At 39.9% G+C, this 23,803-nt stretch overlaps 1 protein-coding gene across 2 annotated transcripts in view; it reads left to right on the forward strand.

Moving 5' to 3' along the window:
* ROR2 (receptor tyrosine kinase like orphan receptor 2) overlaps window positions 1-21,995 on the forward strand; it is a 158,320-nt gene extending 136,325 nt beyond the window's left edge. For both annotated transcript variants that reach the window (XM_075078492.1, XM_075078493.1), the window contains exons 5-9: window positions 9,586-9,713; window positions 13,042-13,356; window positions 15,125-15,370; window positions 17,040-17,242; window positions 18,939-21,995. In XM_075078492.1, the coding sequence (XP_074934593.1) occupies window positions 9,586-9,713; window positions 13,042-13,356; window positions 15,125-15,370; window positions 17,040-17,242; window positions 18,939-20,381 (2,335 nt within the window). In that variant the 3' untranslated portion in view covers window positions 20,382-21,995. The remainder of the gene's footprint in view (window positions 1-9,585; window positions 9,714-13,041; window positions 13,357-15,124; window positions 15,371-17,039; window positions 17,243-18,938) is intronic.
* Window positions 21,996-23,803: the final 1,808 nt, after the last annotated feature.

A 23,803-nucleotide genomic window follows, 5' to 3' on the forward strand; every position in this document is an offset into this window, starting at 1 on the left:
CTTCCTGCAACATTGCCTAGAGTAAGTAGTTAATATTATATCTATAAAGGTAACAGGGAAGCTAACAAGTATCTCACACTGCTGCATGGAAGTTTTTAAAGAAGTAATTTAGTTGATGCTGGGGTTTTCTGATAAAAGGAATATGCTATTTTTTCCTAGAGACTGGAAAAATTACTGTGAAACTAACACTTCAGTATTATAGGGTTATAAATACTTGTTGTTTCTGTAGTTTTAATAAAATGTTCTGTGAAAGACTTTGAATATGAACACTTGCATGTACATATAATTATGTAACCAATTTATAGCTCATGCTATGATGATTTCTGGCTGTTTTACAAAGCTCTCTATCAGATGTATAAGCTCTGTGTTAGCTGAAATAGGAAGGCCACCTTTGTTATGTTTAAAAAAAAAAAAAGAAGAAAGAAAAAATTATACCAGTACAGTTACTTTCATTTTTTCATTTGCTCAGATACATTCGTAAGTGATCACATTTTTAATGGCATGGTCCGTTAAAACATTTTTAATTCTGAAACAATTTTTAATTAATAATGTTTTTAAAGCATTTTTTAATGAAAATATCTTAATTTTTTAACCTCTGCTGAAAAGCTAGGAAGCGGTTTGCAGAAAACTTGTATTCTTGTATTTCCCATCATTCAAGGGTAAAAAAAAAAAAAGAAAGCTTGAGGCACTTCCATGAGATTTTGGGTTTTTTTTTGTTGTTTTAAACTATCCTTGGTCTTTCTTGTTACCCCCCCTTCTATTTGGATATTTATAGCCGGCAATTTTTGACCATGCTTTTATAGTCTTCTTTTCTCTCAAGATTTCCTACCTCCTGCGCATCTTCCTGGCATATGTATAAAATTACATCAATGGATTTTAATGAACTGAACAAGAATACGAATAATTTATTATGTCATGCTTATACCTCGTGGCTTTTATGGAGTGGGGTGAGGGTTGCACTAGGTAAGAGCAGTCCAGTGGGAGGTGGACTGTGCCTCTCTCACGCACTCCCAGGCATGAGAAGGGACCCCTATCCCCAGACCAGCGGCCTTGATGAGGCCCAATATCCCTTCCTTCCTCCCTCCCTCCCTCCCTCGCTCCCTCCCTCCCTCCCTCCCTTCCTTCTATGGCACCACAGCCATCAAATCTGCCCTTCCCTCCTCTTCCTCCCCTCGATGGCTCTCTCACCCCCAGGGAGCCAACATGGCCTCTTAGCTCTGACCTCTCAGTCACATCCCTCCTTCGCATGGCACAGCAGCCCAGGTGGAGCCCTCCATCCCCTGCACTGACACCAGGGCACAGGCAGCCCCATTGCTGAAGTCCTCCCTCGGCTGCCTGGGATGGCCCCTACCAGTTTTATTGCTACCTGGATACAGCAGCACTTCTAATGACATTTTCAGCTGGTGGACTCTTCCAAGACCTTTTTGGAGCTGGCCTGTGTGTACTTACTCAGGGTGGCATGGCAGGAAGAGGAAGGATAAAAGCAAAAAAGAATTTTGCTTTCCTCTGGCAGTAGGCAGAATAGGGAACTGCTTGTTAGAGGTTTTTCAGAGGGTTCGTTGGCCCTGCTGTTTTTCCTTGGGGATGTTGGAGGGACACAATTTATTAGACAGTCATAATACACTGAGAGGGATAACTTGCCTTAAAAAAAAAGGCGTGGCGAGGTAGACTCATAATGATTTCTTTGGTGAATGAGAAACTGGAATGCTGCATAGCCAGGTCTGTCTTCCTATATTTTGGAATTAGTTTTCTGAAGGTTTTTATTTTTTTCCCAATTCTCCAGTAACCCTGGTTGCAACAGAGGTGTTTCTGTTAAAAATATCTAACACTCAGCAAAACAGACCTGCGGCCTTCCTTGGATTGCCAGCTGACTCACCTGATTTCAAGCTTTCATCCCATCATGCCAACACCTATGAAAGCAGAGGGAGAATTTACAAAAATGTTGAGTAAATTGAAAGAGAGAGTTTCTAGGTAAAAGTAATATTAGATCATCTGTTTGAAGTCACTTGTGATAGTCAGAGGGTTATGGCTGGTTATACCTCCAGGGACAATCCTCTCTGCTCCTTGCAGAAATTCAGGCCATAGATGTTATTGTTTGGCTTTGTTTCTTTGACTGTTTTACCCAGGTTACAGTAGAAAGAGCCATCCTGCCACCCATGTCTATACTTCTGTATGTGATTACTATGCTTGGGAACAGCAACAGTTTTTGGTACACTGAAACCTTTTCTAAATATGTAAAACAAAAATAGATATGTGAATGCCTGTGATACCATCAAACTACAGCAACATGTAGTGTTATCAAATGAGCATCCTGCTACGGTTTTATACATTTCGTTATTTTCTATATCTTTGCTAGTGAGGGCTGTGTGTTTTTCTTGTTATAGGAGTGATGGAGGATGATTCTGTGAAAGAAAGGAGGGCAATACCATTTTCCAATGATTTTATCCACTTAAATAATTGAACATGGTATATTTTAGCAAGGACACTGTTCAGCTGGGAGTGCTGACACCCACTTAAGGCATTTCCTAGTGAGGAGAACAATTTGGTTCATGATTCAATGAAGACATACACTTAAACCCTGTTGACATCCTCCCTCTTTCTTGCATTTAAAAGTTTTTAAAACACCTTGCATTAAAGGCATCCTCTTTACATAGGAACATTGGAATATATGCTTAAAACGTTATTTGGACTGTGTTTTAGAGACAGACTTTGGAGCTGAGTTTCATGTTACCTGTCTTAAAATGGTATCTCAAATCCTATAATTAATATTAACAAATTCATCATTTAGTAGAATCAGTAGAACAAAGTCCAACTGTAATTTTATACTGATCTTAGACATTGAATCTGAAGTTTCAGTTCACAATGTACTTTTTTTAGGAATTAGCAGATAAACCATCAAATCAAATGCAGCACAATTGCTCCATTCAGTAAATATGAGTTTAAGTGTGGTTTTTTTTAAGGGTTTCTATTATATGTTACTTTTCAGACAAAAAAAACCCACCACACACAAAAATAAATGCTATTTGTTAATTTTTATTTGACTTGTGTATTAGATGTAAAGCAATCTTGCTTTTGGAGTCTGTTGGTACACTCATTGAGCATCTGGTAGAAAAATTCACGGGCCATATCCCCGGTGAGTGTAAATTGTTGTAGGTCCATTGACTTCAACTGAGCTATGACTATTTATACAAATTCCCCTGCCTGTTAGTTTTTGACTTTTTAACACTAGACTCCCCTTCTTTTCTGATACTATTTATTACATTGCTTTAGTGTATGAGAAAAGTTTTTACATCCCTCTTGTATTTTAGTGAAGTGTCTCTTTGAGGTGTTAACTACTTTGATAGGTCTTTTCTGATATCCCATGAGTGCTGATCTTTAGACACAGGTGAAGATGTGCAAACAAATGATTTTATGTGTTGGAAAGGTGCATTATTGGCAGATAAACCTTTGGTCAGAGAATGAAACTGTTTGTTCAGAGCATGGAAACAGGTAGGGCAGGAAGCCTGCACCCTTCTCCTGTGACATGCGTGCAGGGTGCCTCTACCCAGACAGGGGCCTGATGCAGCAGTGAAGTTGTCCCCGCCATCATTTCACATCTTGGCTTCAGCAGGCAGAACACAGATGTGCAGGTGTGGGTCTTTTTGTTTTTTATGGTTTGTGGAGGGGTTTTGTTTGTTTGTGTTTTGGTTTGGTTTGGTCTGGGGTTTTTTTTGAGGTTTTCCTGTACACCTGGGTTTTGGAAACTTTGTGAAAACCTCTAACCTATTTGTGCATGTTACTGAATTTCTGCCCTGTATGGGCAGAAATTATGGGTGATGTCAGAAGCACCTGGCATAGCCCAGCCCTTCTCAGTGGATGAACAGTAATAGTTCAGGCAATACTGGTTTTGAAAAATCCCATTCTTTTCCTCCATCAAATATTTATACCCCAGTCCTGTTGCCTTGAATGTCAGTAGTAAAACTTCCATTGATCTCATATGCACAACAGCAGGCCTATGAGATGGAGCAATTTTATAGCCTATTGTAACTATTACTTTAAAAGGCAACACTCTTGACAAATTTTAGTTCATGGTGAAACAAGAAATTGAGTGTTTTATTTGACATTTTCTCTGAAAGGTAAACCTACAAACCTGACTGGAAAGTACTAAATGTTTTTCTATAGTAACATTAATATAAATTCACTATCTTTTCGACAGGAAGAAAATTTTATAGATGTGATATGGCATATGACAAGAGTAGTAGGTTTTTCTTCTCTTGGTTCTTCTCTGTGACCTGTTTCAGTGGGAGGGAATGAATATTTGGAGACATGATCTCATTTTAGCTATTGAAAAGTGATCCTCTTCTGAGTTGAGTTCACTCCCTGGTACTATGATACGATACATGTCAAGAGTAAGGGTAACAAATTACAAGGGCTGTAGTGCCAGATTATAAAAGGTCCTGATTTTGAGGTGCAGTATAAACAAATTATTAATACTTTGTATATTAAAAACAGAAATTCCTGATTTTTTTACTGCAGCCCTTTATAATGCCCTTTTCACAAGTCAGAGTGACTTGCCTCTCTTTGATTAAACATAAACCCTTTATTCCTTTAATTCTCTGCATTGCGGGTCATTTAACTTGTGTGCTTTCTGTTTATGAAGTAGCCACACATCAGGATAAGTAACCTCATAATTTGAAATATGATGCCTGTCCTTTTCCCTCTGTTGGTTATAACTGTCCTCTTTACATGGCTTCTGCCATCAGTTTTCAAGCTGTAGTTATCAAAGACTCTGAGACTTTCCCACAAGACAAGTGACCATATACCAAATGTTGTATTTCTCTACCCTTAGAAAATAGGATGACATAATTTGTCCTTTCCTTCATCTGTCATAAACTAGCTGTGGTTTTCTGTGCATTTTCCCTTGCTTTGCCACTCTACTTGTAATGGAATATGAGAGGGAGTCCTAATACTCTCTCTCAGTATTTAACAATTTTTAATTAAAAGCTGTTTAATCCCTGGACACTATGAAAGAGGGCCAAAACATCAGGTTTGCTATTTGTTGTGACAAAATTCATAGGAAATTTTAACTGCACTTAGTTTGCTTGTGGCAAACTGCTCTAACAAAGTTACTACTACCTTTTTAAAAACTAACCTCTGGAATATCCTGTTATAGTCTATGAATTGGCTTAGTATTGTTTACTTTGGCAAAGTGTAAGCTGAGGATGTATCCCTCCAAATAACTTCAGAATTTATTACTTGAATATATGAAAATAAATTGTACTCAAGTTATAATTCTAAATAACATTTTTGTTCATTTTGTTACACAGGTAGCTTGGTAGGATATTATTAAATTATTTGGTTTTTTAATGTATTCAATTAAATAAGCTTTTCTATCTGAGTTTTCTGGTGGATTTCTGAGTTTCTTTTCATGGCTGAGGCACAATGCTGTGTCACTTCTATTTTCAGGAAAATAGATTGAACTTACAAGTTAAGTTTGTGGGATGCAATCAGAAATAAAAAAAGGTATCTTACTAACAAATAAATATCTAGTACCTCTCAACTCTGTTTTCAGAATTTCCTTCATGAACTCTTCTTAAAGATTGCTTTATGCCTTCGTGTGTTTTCTCTATTTTTCAGCAAAACTACTAAGTCTGTACTCACTGTGTTTTCAGGGGCACCAAATACACACTGAAAACTCTTACCAGACTTATATGCTTCACAAGGTGATTTTACTATTGAACGGCATTTCCACAGTTGCCTTTTATTTACTGGGACTTTTTTGTTGCATATGCCCTCTGGACTGTTCAGCTGTGACAGTTGCATACAATAGATTGTGTTACACAGATATTGTACAGTGTATTGTGTTCAGATGTATTCTTTCAGCATTTCAGATTTTCCATTAAGAAAAGCCTCTTTGTTTCCTAGGTATTTTATTTTGCAGTCCTTTGTTCAGTGTTCTTTCTGTGTCACACGTGAAATTAAAGTAATGCTTGATGTGAGGGTGGGGGTGGCAATGTCTAGAATGTTTTTGCAGCGCATGCAGTATGCCTAGAAATGTCTCTATATACTTCTAGAGGAGATATCTACCTCATGGAAGTCTTGCATGACCTCCATCTAAGGAGACGCCTATTCATGCATGCTGGTTTTCATTGGTGTTCAGAGGCACCTGGTTCTTCTTTTATAGACCCAGATGCCCTGGAAGTTATGGATTCTATCAGTGAGAGGGGATTCCACTGGCACTGTACCACTGCACCTTCATCCTTCTTCTATGTTGCTTGTTTGGTTAATTCTCCATTTCATACAGAATTCTTCTGCCCACAAGCCTGAAGGCAGACTGTGTCTAATCAGGTGGTGCAGTGCATGTGTGATAAGAAACCTGTAAACGCCTTATCAGTGCTTGCTTCTTCAATATGTTTCCAGCCCTGGTAAGCCTGGTCAATCTTAGAGACACCCCATGTTGTACATAAAAGTAGTATCAGTGTTTTGGTTTTATTTGTCTGTACCTGAAATAAAAGGTTCTCCTGCTTTAGCTTTATATTGGAAGTGCTAGTTCCTAAGTTTATTTTTCTGACAGAAGATCACCTTATGGGCCTGGAAAATTAATGGCATTCTACCTAACAAATGGAAGTTAGATACTTAGGAATAGAGGGTGTGTTTAGTCAGGTTCTTTACTATTTTATTTTTAAATCCAAATTGGTCAAACATCTGACAAGTAGTTGGGAGGAGAGTTCTCTCAGTAGGAGAATGTAACTTATCTCCACTCTAATTGAGTGCTCAGAAAATTCATGTTCCAGGTACACTGTCTTTGAGACTGTCCTCCAGCAAAGGTGAAGAAAGAATGTCAACACTTAGGATGTTCCTGACTCTGTTTCCTAAACAAAAAAAAAAAAAAAAAAGTTATATAAAAATAGAAGGAATTCACTAGTGAGAAAAGCTAATGCCATCTTGAAACATTCAGAAAGAAACAACAAAGAACACAGGTACATGTGGCGGTTAGTTTGTAAGATTTCTGCAATTGGAACAAATTGAACTCTTCTGGATTCCTTTTGTGGAGTTAGATTTCTGCTTTTACTGGGGTTCTTGATCAGAGCAGAATTTACAGTTCAAGCAGCAGGAAATTGAAGAGTCAGTATTTCTGCCTATTTTCAGCAGCTTTTAACTCTTGCTCTGATCAGCAGCTAAATTGCTGGCATATGGTTTGGAGCATGAATCAAAGCGGCATGTGGTTCCAAAGACTCCTGTTTGAACTGACCATGACGTTGCTCCTGTGCTGTTTTATCAGACTCCACCCAGCTTGATTTTGCTGTGGATGTTTCGCCATGTGCTAAGTGTACGTGTAGCTGAGAGAAAGAGTTATCTGTAAGAAGACTCTAAGTGCTGCCACTTCTGCAGCTTTGTTGAAATCAACAATTTTCATAAGAAGACTAATGTAATTTTGTCTCCTCGATCACTAGAACTAGTCAAGTTGTATCCACTGAGTTGCCTGACCTGACAAAGAAAGATGCATGTAGAATAACACCCCAGCTTCTATCAGAGCATCTGACATCAAGTTACTGTTTACTTTTGCTTGCATCCATGGTAATGGTCATATCCAGTTTAGTTTAATCAGCAGTTGCCTATAACATGGGAGAGGGGAGCATATGTGTGTATATATAGTATCTAAGCAGTATTTAGAAGTTCTTGACAGAAAAAAATAAACTGAGCTAAGTAAGAGTTCACACTGCTTTTGTCTCCAAATCCATGCTGTTTGGAGTGCTTTTTTATAGTTTTTTGGTTTGTTGGGAGTTTTTTTTCGGTGTGTTTGGTTTTTTTTTCTGCTGTCAAGAAAGCCCTGCACTGAGAGTTGAAGTGTGAGGTACAGTTTCATTTAGATACATTGCAGACTTTATTTTGCAGGATAGGGGGTATGAATTTTCTCTTGAGAAGGAGGTCAAATAGGGGTTTCATATTCATTCAACTCCTTATGGGAATTGCTGACTTCCTACTGAGATGGTCAAGGATCATAAAACAGGCACAGACAAAATGCTTTGATATTTTTGTCCCTTAGGCATGATGCAATTGCTGCAAAATTAGAGGTTTTGTTATGAGAATGAAAGAATTTCACTGCAGGGATTAATTGATCCTGAAAGACTCCTCCATCCACCATTTACTTCATCCACCATAATAAAAAACTTACATATCTTTGTGGAAGCAGAACTTGTTTCAGAGTTTGTAGACAAATTGTTGCTTTATGAATATTTAACAATCTTACTGTGATAGGAAATAAAGGCCAGCTCCGGACAACAGCTGCATGAGACTCTTCACATCACCATGATTTATCTAGCAGTTGTGTGATGGATAGGGTCCTGTTAAGTCACTGTCTTTCTGGGAGGGAAGGGAGAGATGCTGCTCAAGTGGTGATCCATGGTTCCTGCTTTTCCCTCACTGTATGGACAGTCCTGCCCAACCTTCCACTGCCATAGAGTTTATACTTTAAGAAATAGTGGTAACATATCCCTAAAGAGATAAGTTTTCTCACGGAGACACAGCAGAAAAGAAGTTCCTAAGACAGAATAAGATATCAGAAATAATGGGCTGCACTCGTCACTGCGTAGGCATTGGATGATGACCTCATCATGACTAGCTGTTGTCAGGCCACAGGTATTCATGCTGATTTGGCCCAGCTGGAGTTATGTGGTTTTACATGTATTCTCTGACAGTTTTGTCATGCTTATGTGGGACACTAAGGAGGGGTGAAGGTATGTGTAAGAGAAGTGCAAACATGGGTGACCAAAACAGGTATTGGTATCCAAAGATTAAAAAGTACAAAGTTCAGAACAGCATTAACTCTGAGAGTGCTCTCAGCCTGAAGCCCCTTTTCAGTGCTTAGGCAGTTATGATCTACAGATCAGCTCTGTATTATTTACTGGGCTTTGGAGATGATGTGTTGAACCACTGAGCCTTCAGGCTAGTGCTTTTATGCCAAATATTTATGTTGATGTAAGGGAGCAAAATTTGGCCCAAAGCCTCATTGGATTGAAAAATGTATTAATATATATGTTGGAAGAGGGATCTGGCATTGACTCTGACTATAGAGAAAAGAGTTTAAAACATTGATTGCTTTTTATTCTGTTTACCTAATTCAGAGTTCAAAATTATTCCATGTTTTAATTAAAGCTTGGCAAGGTCTCTTCTGCTGTTCACTACAGGAAATGAAAAAAGGGAGAGAGAGGTGGGAGAAGAGAACCAACTGTTTGCCTAATTGTACTGGGTGCAACTAGATGCCAAAAATGCATGGGGATATGCAACAAAATCTTTGTTGCTGTCTCAGTCTAACAGCTTTTTAATAGATTCATCTGTCAAATCCCACTACTATTAGCATATGATTTTAAAATTAATTTCCAGTTTTGGTTTACTTCTTTCTCTGAAGAGCAATTTATAGGGTGCCTTGTTAATACTTCTAAGGTAGTAGAGAGAGAATTGGAGGAAAAAGCTCTACCTGGGGAATGGAACAACTTCAGATTTACAGTCTTTTGGGGTTTTCTCCTTTTATAAGAATGTATTTTGCAAAAATTCATTGGGGACAGCTAGACTTCTGTTTATAAAACCCTAACCTGTCTTTTGCAGAGAAGATTACCATGAAGATGGGTTCTGTCAGCCATACAGGGGAATTGCGTGTGCACGAATCATTGGAAACAGGACCATTTATGTGGACTCCCTCCAGATGCAAGGAGAAATTGAAAATCGAATTACTGGTAAGCTAACACATCTCTGTAGCAGGGCAAAAAACGTTCATTAAAATATCCAATTCAGGTATAAATAGTGTTATCATAATTTTCAGTTTTATCAGTCAATGACTAAGATATCCTTATATTAAGATTTAGAGGAGGTGAGCCAGTCTCTCACTTGTGCAGTTAGCAAAATTTGGAGCAAGGAAGATTAATATCTGCTGTCACGTGTAGAAGCTTTTTCCATGTCCTTAAGTAAAATGTCAGAGCATTTTGACATTTTAACAGTTTTTGACTTTTTAACAGTTTGTAGTTTATACTGGATCTTTTTGCATGAAGGATTCAAATAGAAGATTAAAAAAAAAAAAAACAAACAAAAAAACCAAAAGATTTATGTTGCAATAAAAAGTTAATGGTTTTTGATTTTCTTGAAAAATATGTGGTGGCTTTTCCCTTAGGTTTCCTCCCAGAGTCTGGATTTCACATTGATTTATAAAAAAAAAAAGAGTCAGCCTTCCCTGCTGATTCTTTCTCTAATCATTGTTTTGGTACAGAGTCACAAACATGCATCAAAAGTTTAATAACTTTTAATGGACTGTACATCAACATGGGTTTTCTTCACTGGGCCTCAGGTAGCTGATGTTAGCAGCTGTGACTGATGTCACAGGTAAAGCAAGCAAACAAATCTGTGGAATAGAGCAAACTGTTTATCATAATATATGACCAACTAACTCAGTCCAAGAGGAGCTTATTTGCATCTGGCCAGATATGGCTAAGTAATCTAATCTACAATTTTAACATAACTAGTTGCCAAAAAGAGTTTGACTTTACTCATCAGCTCTGTCTCCTTGAAGATATTACCTTAAAGGCTCATTGTCAAGCCAGAAATCCAGGTCGGGTTTTTTCCTGTTCTTGAGAAGGTGATCAGATTCTGGGACTGACAAAATACAGGTGCTGACCTTTCCTTGTGGTGTTATGACTCATTCACCTCCCTCCTTTCTCCTGTACTCTGTTGTAATTCCAGGCTCTTTTACCAATATGTCATTAATTAATACGTACTATTGGTACCTTTTTTTCCTATGAAATAATCTCTATCCTGTTTGGATGTCTTTCAGCAATATTGAAATGTTCATCTATCTGAAATGATTAAATTTTTAACTCTGTGAATTAGGTTCATAATGTCCTGTTAAAAAAAACCCAAACAAAAAAATGTGATATCTTCCATAAAATGTTTATTGATCAAGTTATACTTGTTTCTGGAATATATGACATGGACATTCATGACCTGGCTGCTGGATCCCTAATACCACTGATTATTGATTGGATGTTGGAGGCTGGGGGCTGGGACTCTGTCATGGAGTTGAGCAATATTTCTGACGGAACGATTCTTTTTTAGGCAAACTCTGTAAACGACCATGTAGAGCTGTCCAGTGCCTTGCTAGGCAGTAATAACAATCCGTTAATAATATGGCATTTTCAAACTATATACATCTGAAGGACACATACTTGGTTCTTATGATTCTTCTTATATGTAAAACAAGTATTGTAAGACTGGGTGTTCTCTGTCCAAACGCATGGTATTTTTGAAATTGTGGTAACTTCTTAGATTAAAAAAAAAATTCTGCTGTACAACTGCTGCTGAGATTTTGCTTGCATTTGCCTATAGTTACTAAGCACAGTTTTTGGTGGAGGGTCTTTGTGCTCAGAGCCATAGAGCATTCAGAGGAGGCTGTGCATGGGAAATGGTGACACCTACTGGCCGACACAGAATATGTAATAAGGTTACAGGGGACATCTCTGGGGAATTTTCATTCTGCGTTTTCATTTCCTTGCTGTGCTGATGTGTGAAATATATTCCCTTTGTCTATACAGCCTCTGGTGCTGTTCTGTCCTGACTATATGGTTAGGTGAGAATTGCAGCCTTCAGTTAAAAAGATAATGACATTTCTGGAGAAAAACTTGATACATGACTTGAAAGACTGGAAGGCCAACAATAAAGGGTGCATGGACCTGACCCCTGACCTGTGGATATGTGTGGCTAGCAAAATCTTTGCTGTGCTGTTTAATATCTATTTAATAACTGAAAATATAAAGCCCTCAGATGCCACCACACAGTCCTGCTGACTTTTGTGCCTCCTACCAAAATAAGGACATGAAAGTGAATTGTGCACTCTTCACTCATGTGAATCTAGATTGCGTACACCTTCACAAAAATTAGTGTGGTGGTGTTTCAGAAAGCCAAAAGTGACTGCTTCACTCCTCCAGATTTATTTTTTCCCTGTTAGTCTTCGGGACAAGCTCATGTCACAGCTGCCACTTGAAGCCTGATATTGTGCTTGCATGCAGTGTTCCATACATGACTGATAAACAGTTATATTCCTGTGTTAATATCCCTGTATTAAAATAAGCAAAGGTGTAAACTGTACAAACGGCTTGAGTTGGGGCTGTTTGCTGCATGTGCAGTGTTTAGGGAGAGATGGGAGACTCTCTGATAGCAGGTGGCAGCAGGAAGTGGATGTTTGAAAGGAGAGAGCTGGACAAGAGGGAAGGAATTAATTTGTAGGTTGTAAATAGACTGCTGAATGACTTGAACTGCTCATTTCCTCTCTTTTTACAGTGCATGTTGGCGGAACGTGCAGCCTAGCAAGCCTCACTCACAAATGATACTTCCCAGTGTGGGAATGAACATTTCTACATTTAAAACTTGATTCATCCCCAGATAAATGTTAGTCTGTAGATGCTGAGAGCTGAAGGGGAGGATTAAGTTCCTAATTCATTATGACATTCATCTTAATGTGATCAGTATGCTGAGATTGATTACATTAATTTTTCCTAAAACTGCTGCTTGTTAGGCTTCTCATGTCTATTAATAGCAGTATCTCCGCAAATACCAATGGCAAACTTCCTTTTGCCTGTCAAGACTTGAAAAACACTTCTCTTGTTTATTGATCAAAATGTCTACAGAAGGGAGAAGCTAGGTGATCCTCATTCAGATTTTACCTAATGAGGAACTTTGGAAATACATGTTAGCATCCTGGCACATGTACATTTACTTTGCTCTTTATCTTTTCAGGTTAAAATTAGTTTTCTCAATGCTAGTCACTCAGGTAATTCCCTAAGAACTGAGGTCCTACAAGCTCTGTACAGATGTCAGAGGGACACTGGGGTGCTGGGTTTGCTTTCTCATTCGTTAGCTCTCCTTTACAACAGAAATGACCTCATTTCCCCACTGCTCAGTAGGCTTTCAGACCCTCAAGAAAAAATGAAAGTTGTAAAAGACAAATGACATGAAAATTTTGTTGTCTTTCATGCTTTTCATGAATTAATACTTAAAGAGTATTTTTGTCCTTTTCAGCTGCATTTACCATGATTGGCACTTCCACGCATTTGTCTGATCAGTGCTCACAGTTCGCTATACCATCCTTCTGCCACTTTGTGTTTCCTCTCTGTGATGAGCGCTCTCGGACCCCTAAGCCAAGGGAGCTGTGCCGGGATGAATGTGAAGTTCTGGAGAATGATCTCTGTAGGCAGGAGTACAATATCGCTAGGTCAAACCCCCTCATCTTGATGCAGCTACAGTTGCCTAAGTGTGAGGATCTCCCACGACCTGACACCTTGGAAGCTGCCAACTGCATAAGGATTGGGATCCCTGTGGAGAGACTCAGCCGATGTAAGTCTGGGTGTTTCATCACTGGGAAAAAGTAGGGTTTGTTGCTTCCTCAAGATGGGTCTGAGAAACAATATTTTATCAGTCATTCTTTTTGTAAACAAAGTACTGCTATACTGGATGCTGCTACTTTTTATCATGGTAATACCAACCATAATCTTGCACTGTTGTAAGGTATAGTTAGGATGGTGAGGAAGTTTAAAGAATGCTGCTTACTACTGAAAAGGGTTATGTCAACTTCCCTGGGGTATAAAACTCTGTGTTCCCACAACCAATTTGACTCAGATTTGTGAGAGGCAGCAGTGTGTTGTAGGCCTCCCATCCCACGTGCCTGCCCCCATCTCTGGTTCAGTCCTTGCCTTTTTGGATGAGTCCCTCCATACAGCCATTTGAGAGTTCTGTTTACCTACCAATAAACCTCAAATAGGCTGTGGAATCTTCATGGGAAAGATCTATTAAGAAATTAAATATTTAAAGATCATTCTTTCTATACAGAAATCCACAAGATTATTAACCCGTAAATTGAGCATGGAGGGTAATTGTCTTTCTTCACCCACACAGGATGGGTGAAAACATTGATCTCACTTCCATGAATTTATATTTGCATCCAGGAGTAGAAGGGCTGTTTCATTGTCGGTAATTATGGGCTGACAATTTTTCTGCCTACTTGGTTTCCTAGCAGTTAATCACCACCCCCTACAATGTTCAACAAGGAAGCTCCAAGAGTCTAAAGATGTTTAAAATTGAAAGTGTGATAAGGTCATTCTGAATATCCATTGTCGGAACCCAGAGTTAGCAGCAGGGGTCATGGCATAACAGTGGGCATGGAAGACCAGCTGTGTGTTAGTAAGGCAACAATCTAGTGTAGCTGCGAAGTAGAAATAACTGAGAAAATTATGACAGAGACAAATCAGCCAGGGAAGAGGTATGAAGCAAAAGGAACGAGAATAAACACAACAAAAAGTCTGGCAAAAGTCATCTATGATCCTCAGAGCTGGTGGTGTTCCTCTGGTGAAACAACTGCCGCGTGAGTACCCTGGGGGTTTGGAGGAAGGGCTTGTGGGCTGGGGAGGGGTACTCAGAAAAATGGAAAAGGAAGTGTTGCAAACATACAGAAAAATGCATGATTCAGTTCAGGGGATACATATGGGAGACAAGCAGTCAAAAATTATGAAGAGAGGATAAGAGCAAAACAGAGAGAGAATAAAGATTCAGTGGATATGAAAGTGATGTATCTAAACAGAAGAAAAGCCTGAATCCCTTCTTTCTAAAGAAGAAAAGAAGGAAAAATTGGCAAGAGGCATTAGAAAGTGCAGCACTAATTTCTCTAGAAAGTGAGCAATGTGAGGAAGACAGGAAGATTATGAGAAATAAAAGTGGCAGGGAGTTTACACTGTTGGCATCTGAAGACTCTGAAGTGAAACTCATATCTCATATATAGTTTAACTTATATTGTCCTCTGTCTAAAGGTCCATACATGCTCCTTAGTATCAACTTGTATTCAGAGTTACCCAGTATTGGTGTGTATAGTCACACAGCTTAGACCCTCCAGGGCAGAATCCAGGAATAACTGAGGATAGGAGTACAGATACTCTCAGAACTGAAATTTCAAAACCCACTGCTTTCATTTAAATCCTGAAGTACCTTATTAAAGTACTTTTTGCATACGTGGTGTATGCACTTAAATTCTTTTGGTCTTGCTGGCCCTTGATTGTTTTGTTATTTGTACCATTTTGTCATTTGCAACTTTTTGTCAAACCCTGTGTTGCAGATCACCAGTGCTACAATGGTTCTGGAGCAGATTACAGAGGGACGGTCAGCGTTACCAAGTCTGGCCACAGTTGCCAGCTCTGGGACTCCCAGAGTCCCCACAGCCATGATCTGACAAGCACACAATTTCCAGAGCTAGGTGGAGGGCATGCGTATTGCCGAAATCCTGGAGGTCAGATGGATGGGCCCTGGTGTTTTACAAAGAATAAAAACGTACGCATGGAACTGTGTGACATACCTTCTTGTAGTATGTATTCTCTTTCTTTTTTCCCTTACTACTGTCCTGAACCCTGTGTAATTTTGAATGATCCCTATTTTTACAAGTACAGTTCACTTAAGAGCATTATGCTTTCAAATGTTTCACTTGCTGTAATGTGGCACCCTTGTTTTGTATTGTAGGTGTTTAGTATTTTCTGGAGAACAGAGCTTGTAATTGAGTTATTGTGACAATTTTTAGTACGCATTGGATGCTTAAGCTGAGATAATAATTAACAATACTGCTACAGTTTGTATTCTAACTTGTCAAATGCCAGACTTGGTTTACTTAGCACCTGTATGTGTTTGGGTTTACCCACACTACTCAATAGTATATTGCTTTCGGTCTGTATGGCATCTTGCAGGCAGCAAGGATTTTCAGATCCTATAGAGGGAGATACAGCACCATGCCTGGTTGGAAGAAAACTGCCTGAAGTGCAGACAGAAGCAGAGATGTCATAAAACAGACGATCTTATCAGAAAAGTCCTACGCTATCTGCTAGTGGCTCTGTATTGTAGAACTGATAGCAAAAATAAAAAGCACAGCTCTCACAGCTTAATACTGTCCCACTCACTTCCCTGTATTGGTACAGCCTTTACTGCAGAGCTGTTACAGTGGTAAGAGTCTTTGGACATGACAAAACAACTTAATACTGTACTTCATCAGGGAGAAAAGCATGTTTCCTGTAGCAACAGATGTATCATGGAAGCCATAAAAGTGGTTTTGTTACAGATTGCCTGGATTTTTAAAAGTGCTCAAAACTGACATGAAATTTCTTAGTTACTTCACTTTTTTACAGTAACATGGTCTGACATTCATAATAAATTTCTATGTTGCATGTAACATAGTATAAAGATAACACTGGGATGTGGTTGTGGTGAAAGCAGTAGCCACAAATAGCAAAACCACAGATTGCAGAAAACATCCCATGTTCCAATGAACTTTCTGGACATCACTATGCTTTCCTAGACCCTCTAAGTATCAAGAAAAATGCATTTTAGGAAGGTCTTATTAAGTGTATTGATGGCTTTTTCATGTCTGTCTCACTGTAACATAAAAGCATTTTAATTTTATTAAGTACAGAACAAATAATATCTCTGCCAGTGACAAGTGAGATTTTATTTTATTTTATTCTGTGCAGAATTAATACCAGTGGAGGTAAAAAGTGGGCAAAGTGCTGATGAAATGGCTGAAGTTGGGTCAGAAGGCCGGACTGCAATGTTGTGCTGTGGTTTATCACATTGAGTTCACTGCTTTATACACTGTGATAAAGAATACTCACTTGTTTCTTATCCCCTGAATAAGATAATGAAATGATACTCTGGTCTATGTTCTGCAGTTTCCACACCCAGAAGCCTCAATAACAGAGTGAAATAAACTACATACTACTACAGTCAACACATAAAATGTGGGGCTCCTAGATTATCTTCATACTGCTAGTTGTTATATCCCTTCAAACTTCTTTGAAATATTTAATGGAAAATTATGGAGAAGGGGGAGAGGGTAATGTAACCTCTTTTCAAGCTATAGGAGTTTACTTTTTGTTTAATTACAATATTAGTGATCATACTATAGTTGGGGGGGTTGTGGTTTTTTTGCTTTACTGTCGAATGCATTAAAAATACTCATTGTAAACAACGAACATTCCTGTGCCTGACAGGTCCACGTGACAACAGTAAAATGGGAATCCTCTACATCCTTGTTCCCAGCATAGCCATCCCTCTGGTTATTGCCTGCCTTTTCTTCCTGGTCTGTATGTGCAGAAATAAGCAGAAGGCATCTGCTGCTACCCCACAGCGGCGCCAGCTGATGGCATCTCCTAGCCAGGACATGGAAATGCCACTTATTAATCAACACAAACAGGTATTTTTTCCAGAATTTGCTTAGGCCACATATTTCCTAAGTGTTGTGATTTCCAGAGACTCAGGTTGTTGATGTTCAAACTGAGATGCATTACAAGGGACCTAATTTTCATACTGCGCTGGCCACCTACTTCAGTGAAAACTAGGTCTTGCACTTGCTAGCTCTACCTAGAAATCCTGGCCTTGGGCAACAGCTTTCAGGGCAAAGTATTTTATGACATTTGCCCTTACCTGTCAATCCTCATTCTGCCTGTTGTCTCAGTGACTGGAAGTGTTGTTATTTCTGATCCAGTCTTCAGCCTGCCACTCATTTTCTCTCCTGGTAACAAAGCAGCCGATTTGCATGTTTAAAGCAGGATGCATGGTGGAGTTTCTTGTCTAACCTATCAGCTCAGTCTGCTGGTATTCTGAACCACCACCAAGTGGGGAGCTGACCTGGGGTGCAACACATTTCCATGACTGTGTATCACAGGGGACGATGAAATGAAAATGGCTTTGAACTTCTGTCTACAGATCTCAGCTCCTGCATACAATTTTCTGGGTCAACTAACTGATCTTTGTGCTAAACTCTTGTTTGGAGCTAATGTTGAATTTTTAATCACAGCATTTACAAGATGCAAGCTCTAAAAAACAGTGCTCAGTTTGGAACAGTTGGCAACATCTGTTCAGGAAACTATAGAATATTTGTGGGATATTACCAATTGTAACAAATTGCATTGATTTTCTGTGATAGGGGGAGGTTTAATGGCTGAGTCTGGGCTGTGCTAGAAACTGTCTGGTCCAGTCCACAGTCTGTTGGCCACTAAAATCAGACCTTGTTCCCAAATCACCTGTTAAAGCCTCTTTCCAGCCTGCCCTCCTCCATCCTGCTGTGGTGCCTTGTGTGTGAAGCTGTGCCAGCTGCCCCTGGCTCAGTGGGGGACTTCCCCTGCCCATGCTGGTCAGGATGGACTCATTGGATCACTGTCTATGATCTAAGGAACTTCCCTGATTTCCCTGCCAGCTGCAGGAGGGGTCGCTGGGAATTTCTCACATTTGACTTTGCCATCTTTTCCTTCATGTACCAGAGAGAAATTCCTCCTTCCTTCTGCTTCTCTTACACCCCACTCTTCATCAAAGCTAGAAAGAGATTTCTCAGTAGGGGTACCATGCGCTGCTACCCACAGGCAGGGGCCGTTCCTGTAGTGCCACAGAGGAGAAAGGGTATATCAGCTACTGCAGAACTAAAAGAAAGGTTTTGTTCCTCCTTCTGTTGGAAGGGATGTTTCAGTTCACCCCGAGCCTGCCACCTCCTCAGTGAGTGCCCACAGCTTTTCTGACAGATCTCCAGTGGACGACTCTGGGTGGATCTGTAGGGCAAATGCAGCTGCAGCTACTAGACATCATCATCTGCCAGATTTACTCAGAACCAGTTATTCATTCAGCTTGCAGGAAACATGGCTGCTCCTTTGTAAAAATAATTATACTCATCATGCACAATTCAATTTACACTTCTGATAATGGCATAACTCATTTCAAGGTTAACTGTAAAATCAATATACTGATGTGAATATACAAAAAGCTGTAAAGCCATTTTGGCCAAATTTATCTTCCATTAGAAGCATCTATCCACTGAGAACTTTTCTTTAATAAGAGATTCTGTAGCTTAGAAAAGATTCTGATTTTTTTACTGACTTATTTTCTTTACTTCGTTTCAGGCTAAACTTAAAGAAATCAATCTGTCCACTGTGCGGTTTATGGAGGAACTAGGAGAGGAGAGATTTGGAAAAGTCTACAAGGGACATCTTTTTGGTACTGCACCAGGTGAACAGACACAAGCTGTTGCTATCAAGACACTTAAAGACAAAGCAGAACTGGCTCTTCGTGAAGAATTCAAACATGAGGCAATGATGAGATCACGATTACAGCACCCAAACATTGTTTGTTTGCTGGGGATAGTGACGAAGGAACAACCCATAAGCATGATTTTTAGTTATTGTTCCCACAGTGACCTCCATGAGTTCTTAGTGATGAGATCTCCCCATTCGGATGTTGGCAGCACTGATGATGACAAGACAGTAAAATCCACTCTGGAGCCAGCAGACTTTTTCCACATTGTGACTCAGATAGCTGCAGGAATGGAATATCTTTCGAGTCACCACGTTGTCCACAAGGACTTGGCCACTAGAAATATACTGGTGTTTGATAAACTGAATGTTAAAATATCCGATTTAGGCCTTTTCAGGGAAGTTTACGCTGCTGATTACTACAAACTGATGGGAAATTCCCTTCTTCCTATCCGTTGGATGTCCCCTGAGGCTATTATGTATGGCAAATTTTCTATCGATTCCGATATCTGGTCATACGGAGTTGTGTTGTGGGAAGTTTTCAGCTATGGCCTGCAGCCTTACTGTGGTTATTCTAACCAGGATGTCATCGAGATGATCAGGAACCGACAGGTTTTGCCATGTCCCGACGACTGCCCCACATGGATATACACTTTGATGTTGGAGTGTTGGAATGAATTTCCCAACAGAAGACCAAGATTTAAAGATATACACAACAGACTAAGAACATGGGGAAACCTTTCTAATTACAACAGCTCAGCGCAAACCTCTGGGGCAAGCAACACCACACAAACAAGTTCTCTCAGCACAAGCCCTGTTAGCAATGTCAGCAATGCTAGGTACATTGGACCAAAGCAGAAAACTCCAGCTTTTCCTCAACCGCAGTTTATACAAATGAAAGGGCAGATGAGACCAATGGTCCCACCTCCTCAGCTTTACATTCCAGTCAATGGTTACCAGCCAATGCCTGCTTATGGTGCTTACTTGCCAAATTTTTACCCCGTCCAAATTCCAATGCAAATGGCTCCTCAGCAAATGCCTCCTCAGATCATTCCCAAACCAGGCTCCCATCACAGCGGGAGCGGATCCACTAGCACAGGCTATGTAACAACAGCGCCTTCCAATGCATCAGTGGCTGACAGAGCTGCTCTGCTCTCTGAGGGCACGGATGACACACACAATGGAACAGAAGACATCGCCCAGAATCCCGTCCAGGAGGAGGAGGAAGAGGAGGGCTCTGTACCTGAAACAGAATTGCTGGGTGATAATGACACACTTCAGATGGACGAAGCAGAAATCCAGTCAGAAGCCTAAGGAATTTGGCCTCGTTACTAAGAATTTCACATCACTTCCATGCATGGAGACTGTAGATCCTTAGGCTTAATAGCAGTGATTTTGATCTGACTAAAAGAAGGAAAACTAATAAACCCACACCCATGTAAAGTGCAGCAGTAATGATATACCAGGTTTATTGACCATTGCCGCAATCAGATTTTGCAAATATGATGGTATAGAATTGCTGGGTTTAATCTTTTTTTACTGTCCTACAGTTCTTGAGGGAAGCTGCTTTTCAGTTATGTACTGTTGCTGTGCAACATATTGCAGAGTAGCATTGCACATCATGTATATCATGATATGTGAGTGTAATGTTAGTGAATTATGCTTAAACCAATAACACAAAAAGGAATCCAACTATGGTTGCAGAATTGCTCTGAGCATAAAGAAGTGCCCCGGATGTGATGGACAGCTAGCTTAGTTTATAGTATTTATCTCTTTGATATAATGGACACAAGATTGTTGTTTGGTTTTTGAGTCTGAAAAAATAACAAGTTGAGAATACTGGTCCGTGTTTGTATTATGATAATCAGAAAAATAGGGAAACTGAACATAAAAAGGGCTGTGCTGAGTCAGACCATGGGTCTACCCAGCCCAGCAGCATGTCTCGAAAGGCCATTGATAATGTCTGCCCAGGGAAGACTGCAAGGGCAATTTCCCTTGTAGAATTTCCCCAGGGTATTTCCCCAGCCTCCAGCAATTTGTGGCTTAGGGAATTCCCAAGCCTGAAGTGGAATTTTTTTCTGTTTAATAGCCCTCGATGGAATTTTCTACCATGAATTTATCCAAACGATTTTGAACCCACATAAACTTAAAGCATCCACAACATCCTGTGGAATAACATGAGAGGAGAGAGGATGGCTTTCTTTCATCATTCCCAATGAATGACTGTGACAGAAGCTTCCAAATGAGATCGTCTGACTGCCTTTGTGGATGAAAGTATTCCTTCTCTGCTGTGTATTTTCAGCAGCAAGCAGCCTTAATACACTGTTAACCAAAAATGGGGATATTGTAGGGGATATTGTAGGTGTGCACTAACTTAACAATCCAACTTTAATTGCATATTGGTATCAAGTATAGAAAAGGGCTCCACATGTATGTTCCTACATTGTAAATGTATTGGGTTTTGTGCGGGGTATAGACTGACTTGATTTACCGCAATTACTGCTGGATTGCATGTGAAACCATGTTTTTTCCTGCCTCTTCAGTGAAAATGAATCTTTGAACTTTAGAAGACCAAAATAAACAATACTGTATAATGTGCTGGTTTTGTGCTTCTATTTGCAGGATGAATCATGTACAGACCTTTAAATGTAATTTATGTTTTACTACATTTTATATACTTTTTTTCATTGAAATATTTGGATTTTTGAATGAATTATTTTATAACTTAACCATTTACAATATTCACATGTGGTGCAGTTTTATTGTATTGCTGTTTCATTTTTTTAAACATGCAGACAGGTCCGTACATTTCATGACCCTTTCTGTCATATGAGCAATACACATTCTCGTAGCATTGTAGCCAACACACACTATAGCTGTAAGTTGTACATCCAACATGGAGTATTCAATAAAGTGATGCAAAAAGTATGATTAAGTATGTTATCTTTATAGTTCCTACAGCCGCTGTTTTGTTATGGTACTTTGTGGAAATAGAAATGTCCACAGTTCCTTAGGTTACAGGTTTCATACCTAAACTACAACCTTTTATTTTATTGCATTGGGATTCACTTGTAAGTCCTGTATCATTGTGATCTACACCCTGTGTTCATGGTATGGCGGCATTACTCATTTGCAGCATTTCACCTGGATTTGGAAATGCACTGGTAGGAATAAAATACGAAAGCTTTATTACTTGTGTTAATATAATGCAGCTTTGGGTGCTATTACTAAATAAAGGAAAATAAATAAATAAATGTGAAGTTTATTTACTTTAAGTTTTTTGTTTCTTCTAGGTTTCATGTTCTCAGATTAATGCCCTTCATTAATCAGCTACATTGGCTTTCTTTGCTTACTTACTTTGGTTTTTCTGCTTTTTACTTACTGCCTGAAAAATAAAGAGTAAGTGGTCCAGTTACACCACAGATGCGTCAGTGAGAGAAGAGAGATAATACATGAATGAATGGCAGTCAATGGAAGCTTCTGTACAGCACCATCTGAAGTTCAGCCCATTTCTCAAAGAGCATTAGAATTTCGGGTGCTTTGGGTGTAGTTTGTGAAACTTAATTCCCTTTCTCAAGCCTCATAAATTCAAGCCTATAAATCACTATAGTCAGAAAAATTAGGCCTCCTACACTGACCCATCCCCACTAAGATGTAGATGCACTCTCAACATGACTGTAGAGGAGCAGTGTACAGTTCTGTAGGCCAGCCTTGGTGATATACACAGTACTACAGAGGGTTTTTCTCACCTCTGTTGATGTGGACACAACTCCCTGAGCTGCCATGATCAGACCCATGATGGCATGCAAACACCTTGTCTGCAGCTCAGGTGAGCACCTCTGCACAAGTGGTTACCCCTACCAACAATCAGTGGCTACTGTAAGTCCCTTGGATTGCCTGTAACTTGTTGTTCTGCAACCCCCCAGGCTACTGCTGCATGACATCTGCTGCAAAGACCCAGCCAGAGTTAGGAACTGCCCTTCTTCCTCAAGTTTTGGGAGCATGCCCAAGGAAAAGCAGGGAAGGAATGTGGTGGTAAGTGGATGGGACAAGGTGGTAAGGTGGGCACAGGGGAGGGAAGGGCTTGGGCTGGGCCCAGCAAAACCAGCACAGTGCTGCTCACTAGGTCATGCAGAGTTACTTCTTCCTGCCAGGACTAGGAAAGCTGGAGTTTGTCCTGGTGGCAGAGCAACTTTTCAAGGCAACAGATATGTCTGGATGTCCAGGAGAGAGCAAGGTGTTTTTGAGAAGACTATGGGACGTTTCAAAAGTTTTCTCTTGCCTCTTGCTAGTTCCCTGCTCTGCTTTGGTCAACATGATCTTCCTAAGAAAACAGGGTCTGACCTTGGGAGAAGGGGATAGGGGCATTGATAGCGTCCATAGCAGCCCATTGATGAGGTAGGAGGCTGTGGCTGACAGAGACTGCCTCTTCCCCACCTCCAGTGGTATTTGACACTGGACTTGGTGCATGCCCTCCCCCTGCCCATCCCAAATGTTTTAGCAGTCCTCACTGAAGCCCAGCTCTCTGATATGGTGCAGGTATCTGATCTTGGCTTAGACTGTTATGAGGAAAGAGCTGCTGGAGGTGGAAGAATCCCTGTTGGCATCAGCTCCTTCTCTTATGCGCATCCTATGCCTGAAGAGCACAAAAATGCTTCTGGGATTCACCTCAGGGCAGGGCAAAGCATCCCTGTGCTGAACAGGTCACTGTCAGGGCTGGATATCAGCCCAGAGTC

The sequence above is a fragment of the Phalacrocorax aristotelis genome, chromosome Z, assembly GCF_949628215.1.
Source record: "Phalacrocorax aristotelis chromosome Z, bGulAri2.1, whole genome shotgun sequence".
In the NCBI taxonomy this organism is placed as follows: Eukaryota; Metazoa; Chordata; class Aves; order Suliformes; family Phalacrocoracidae; genus Phalacrocorax; species Phalacrocorax aristotelis.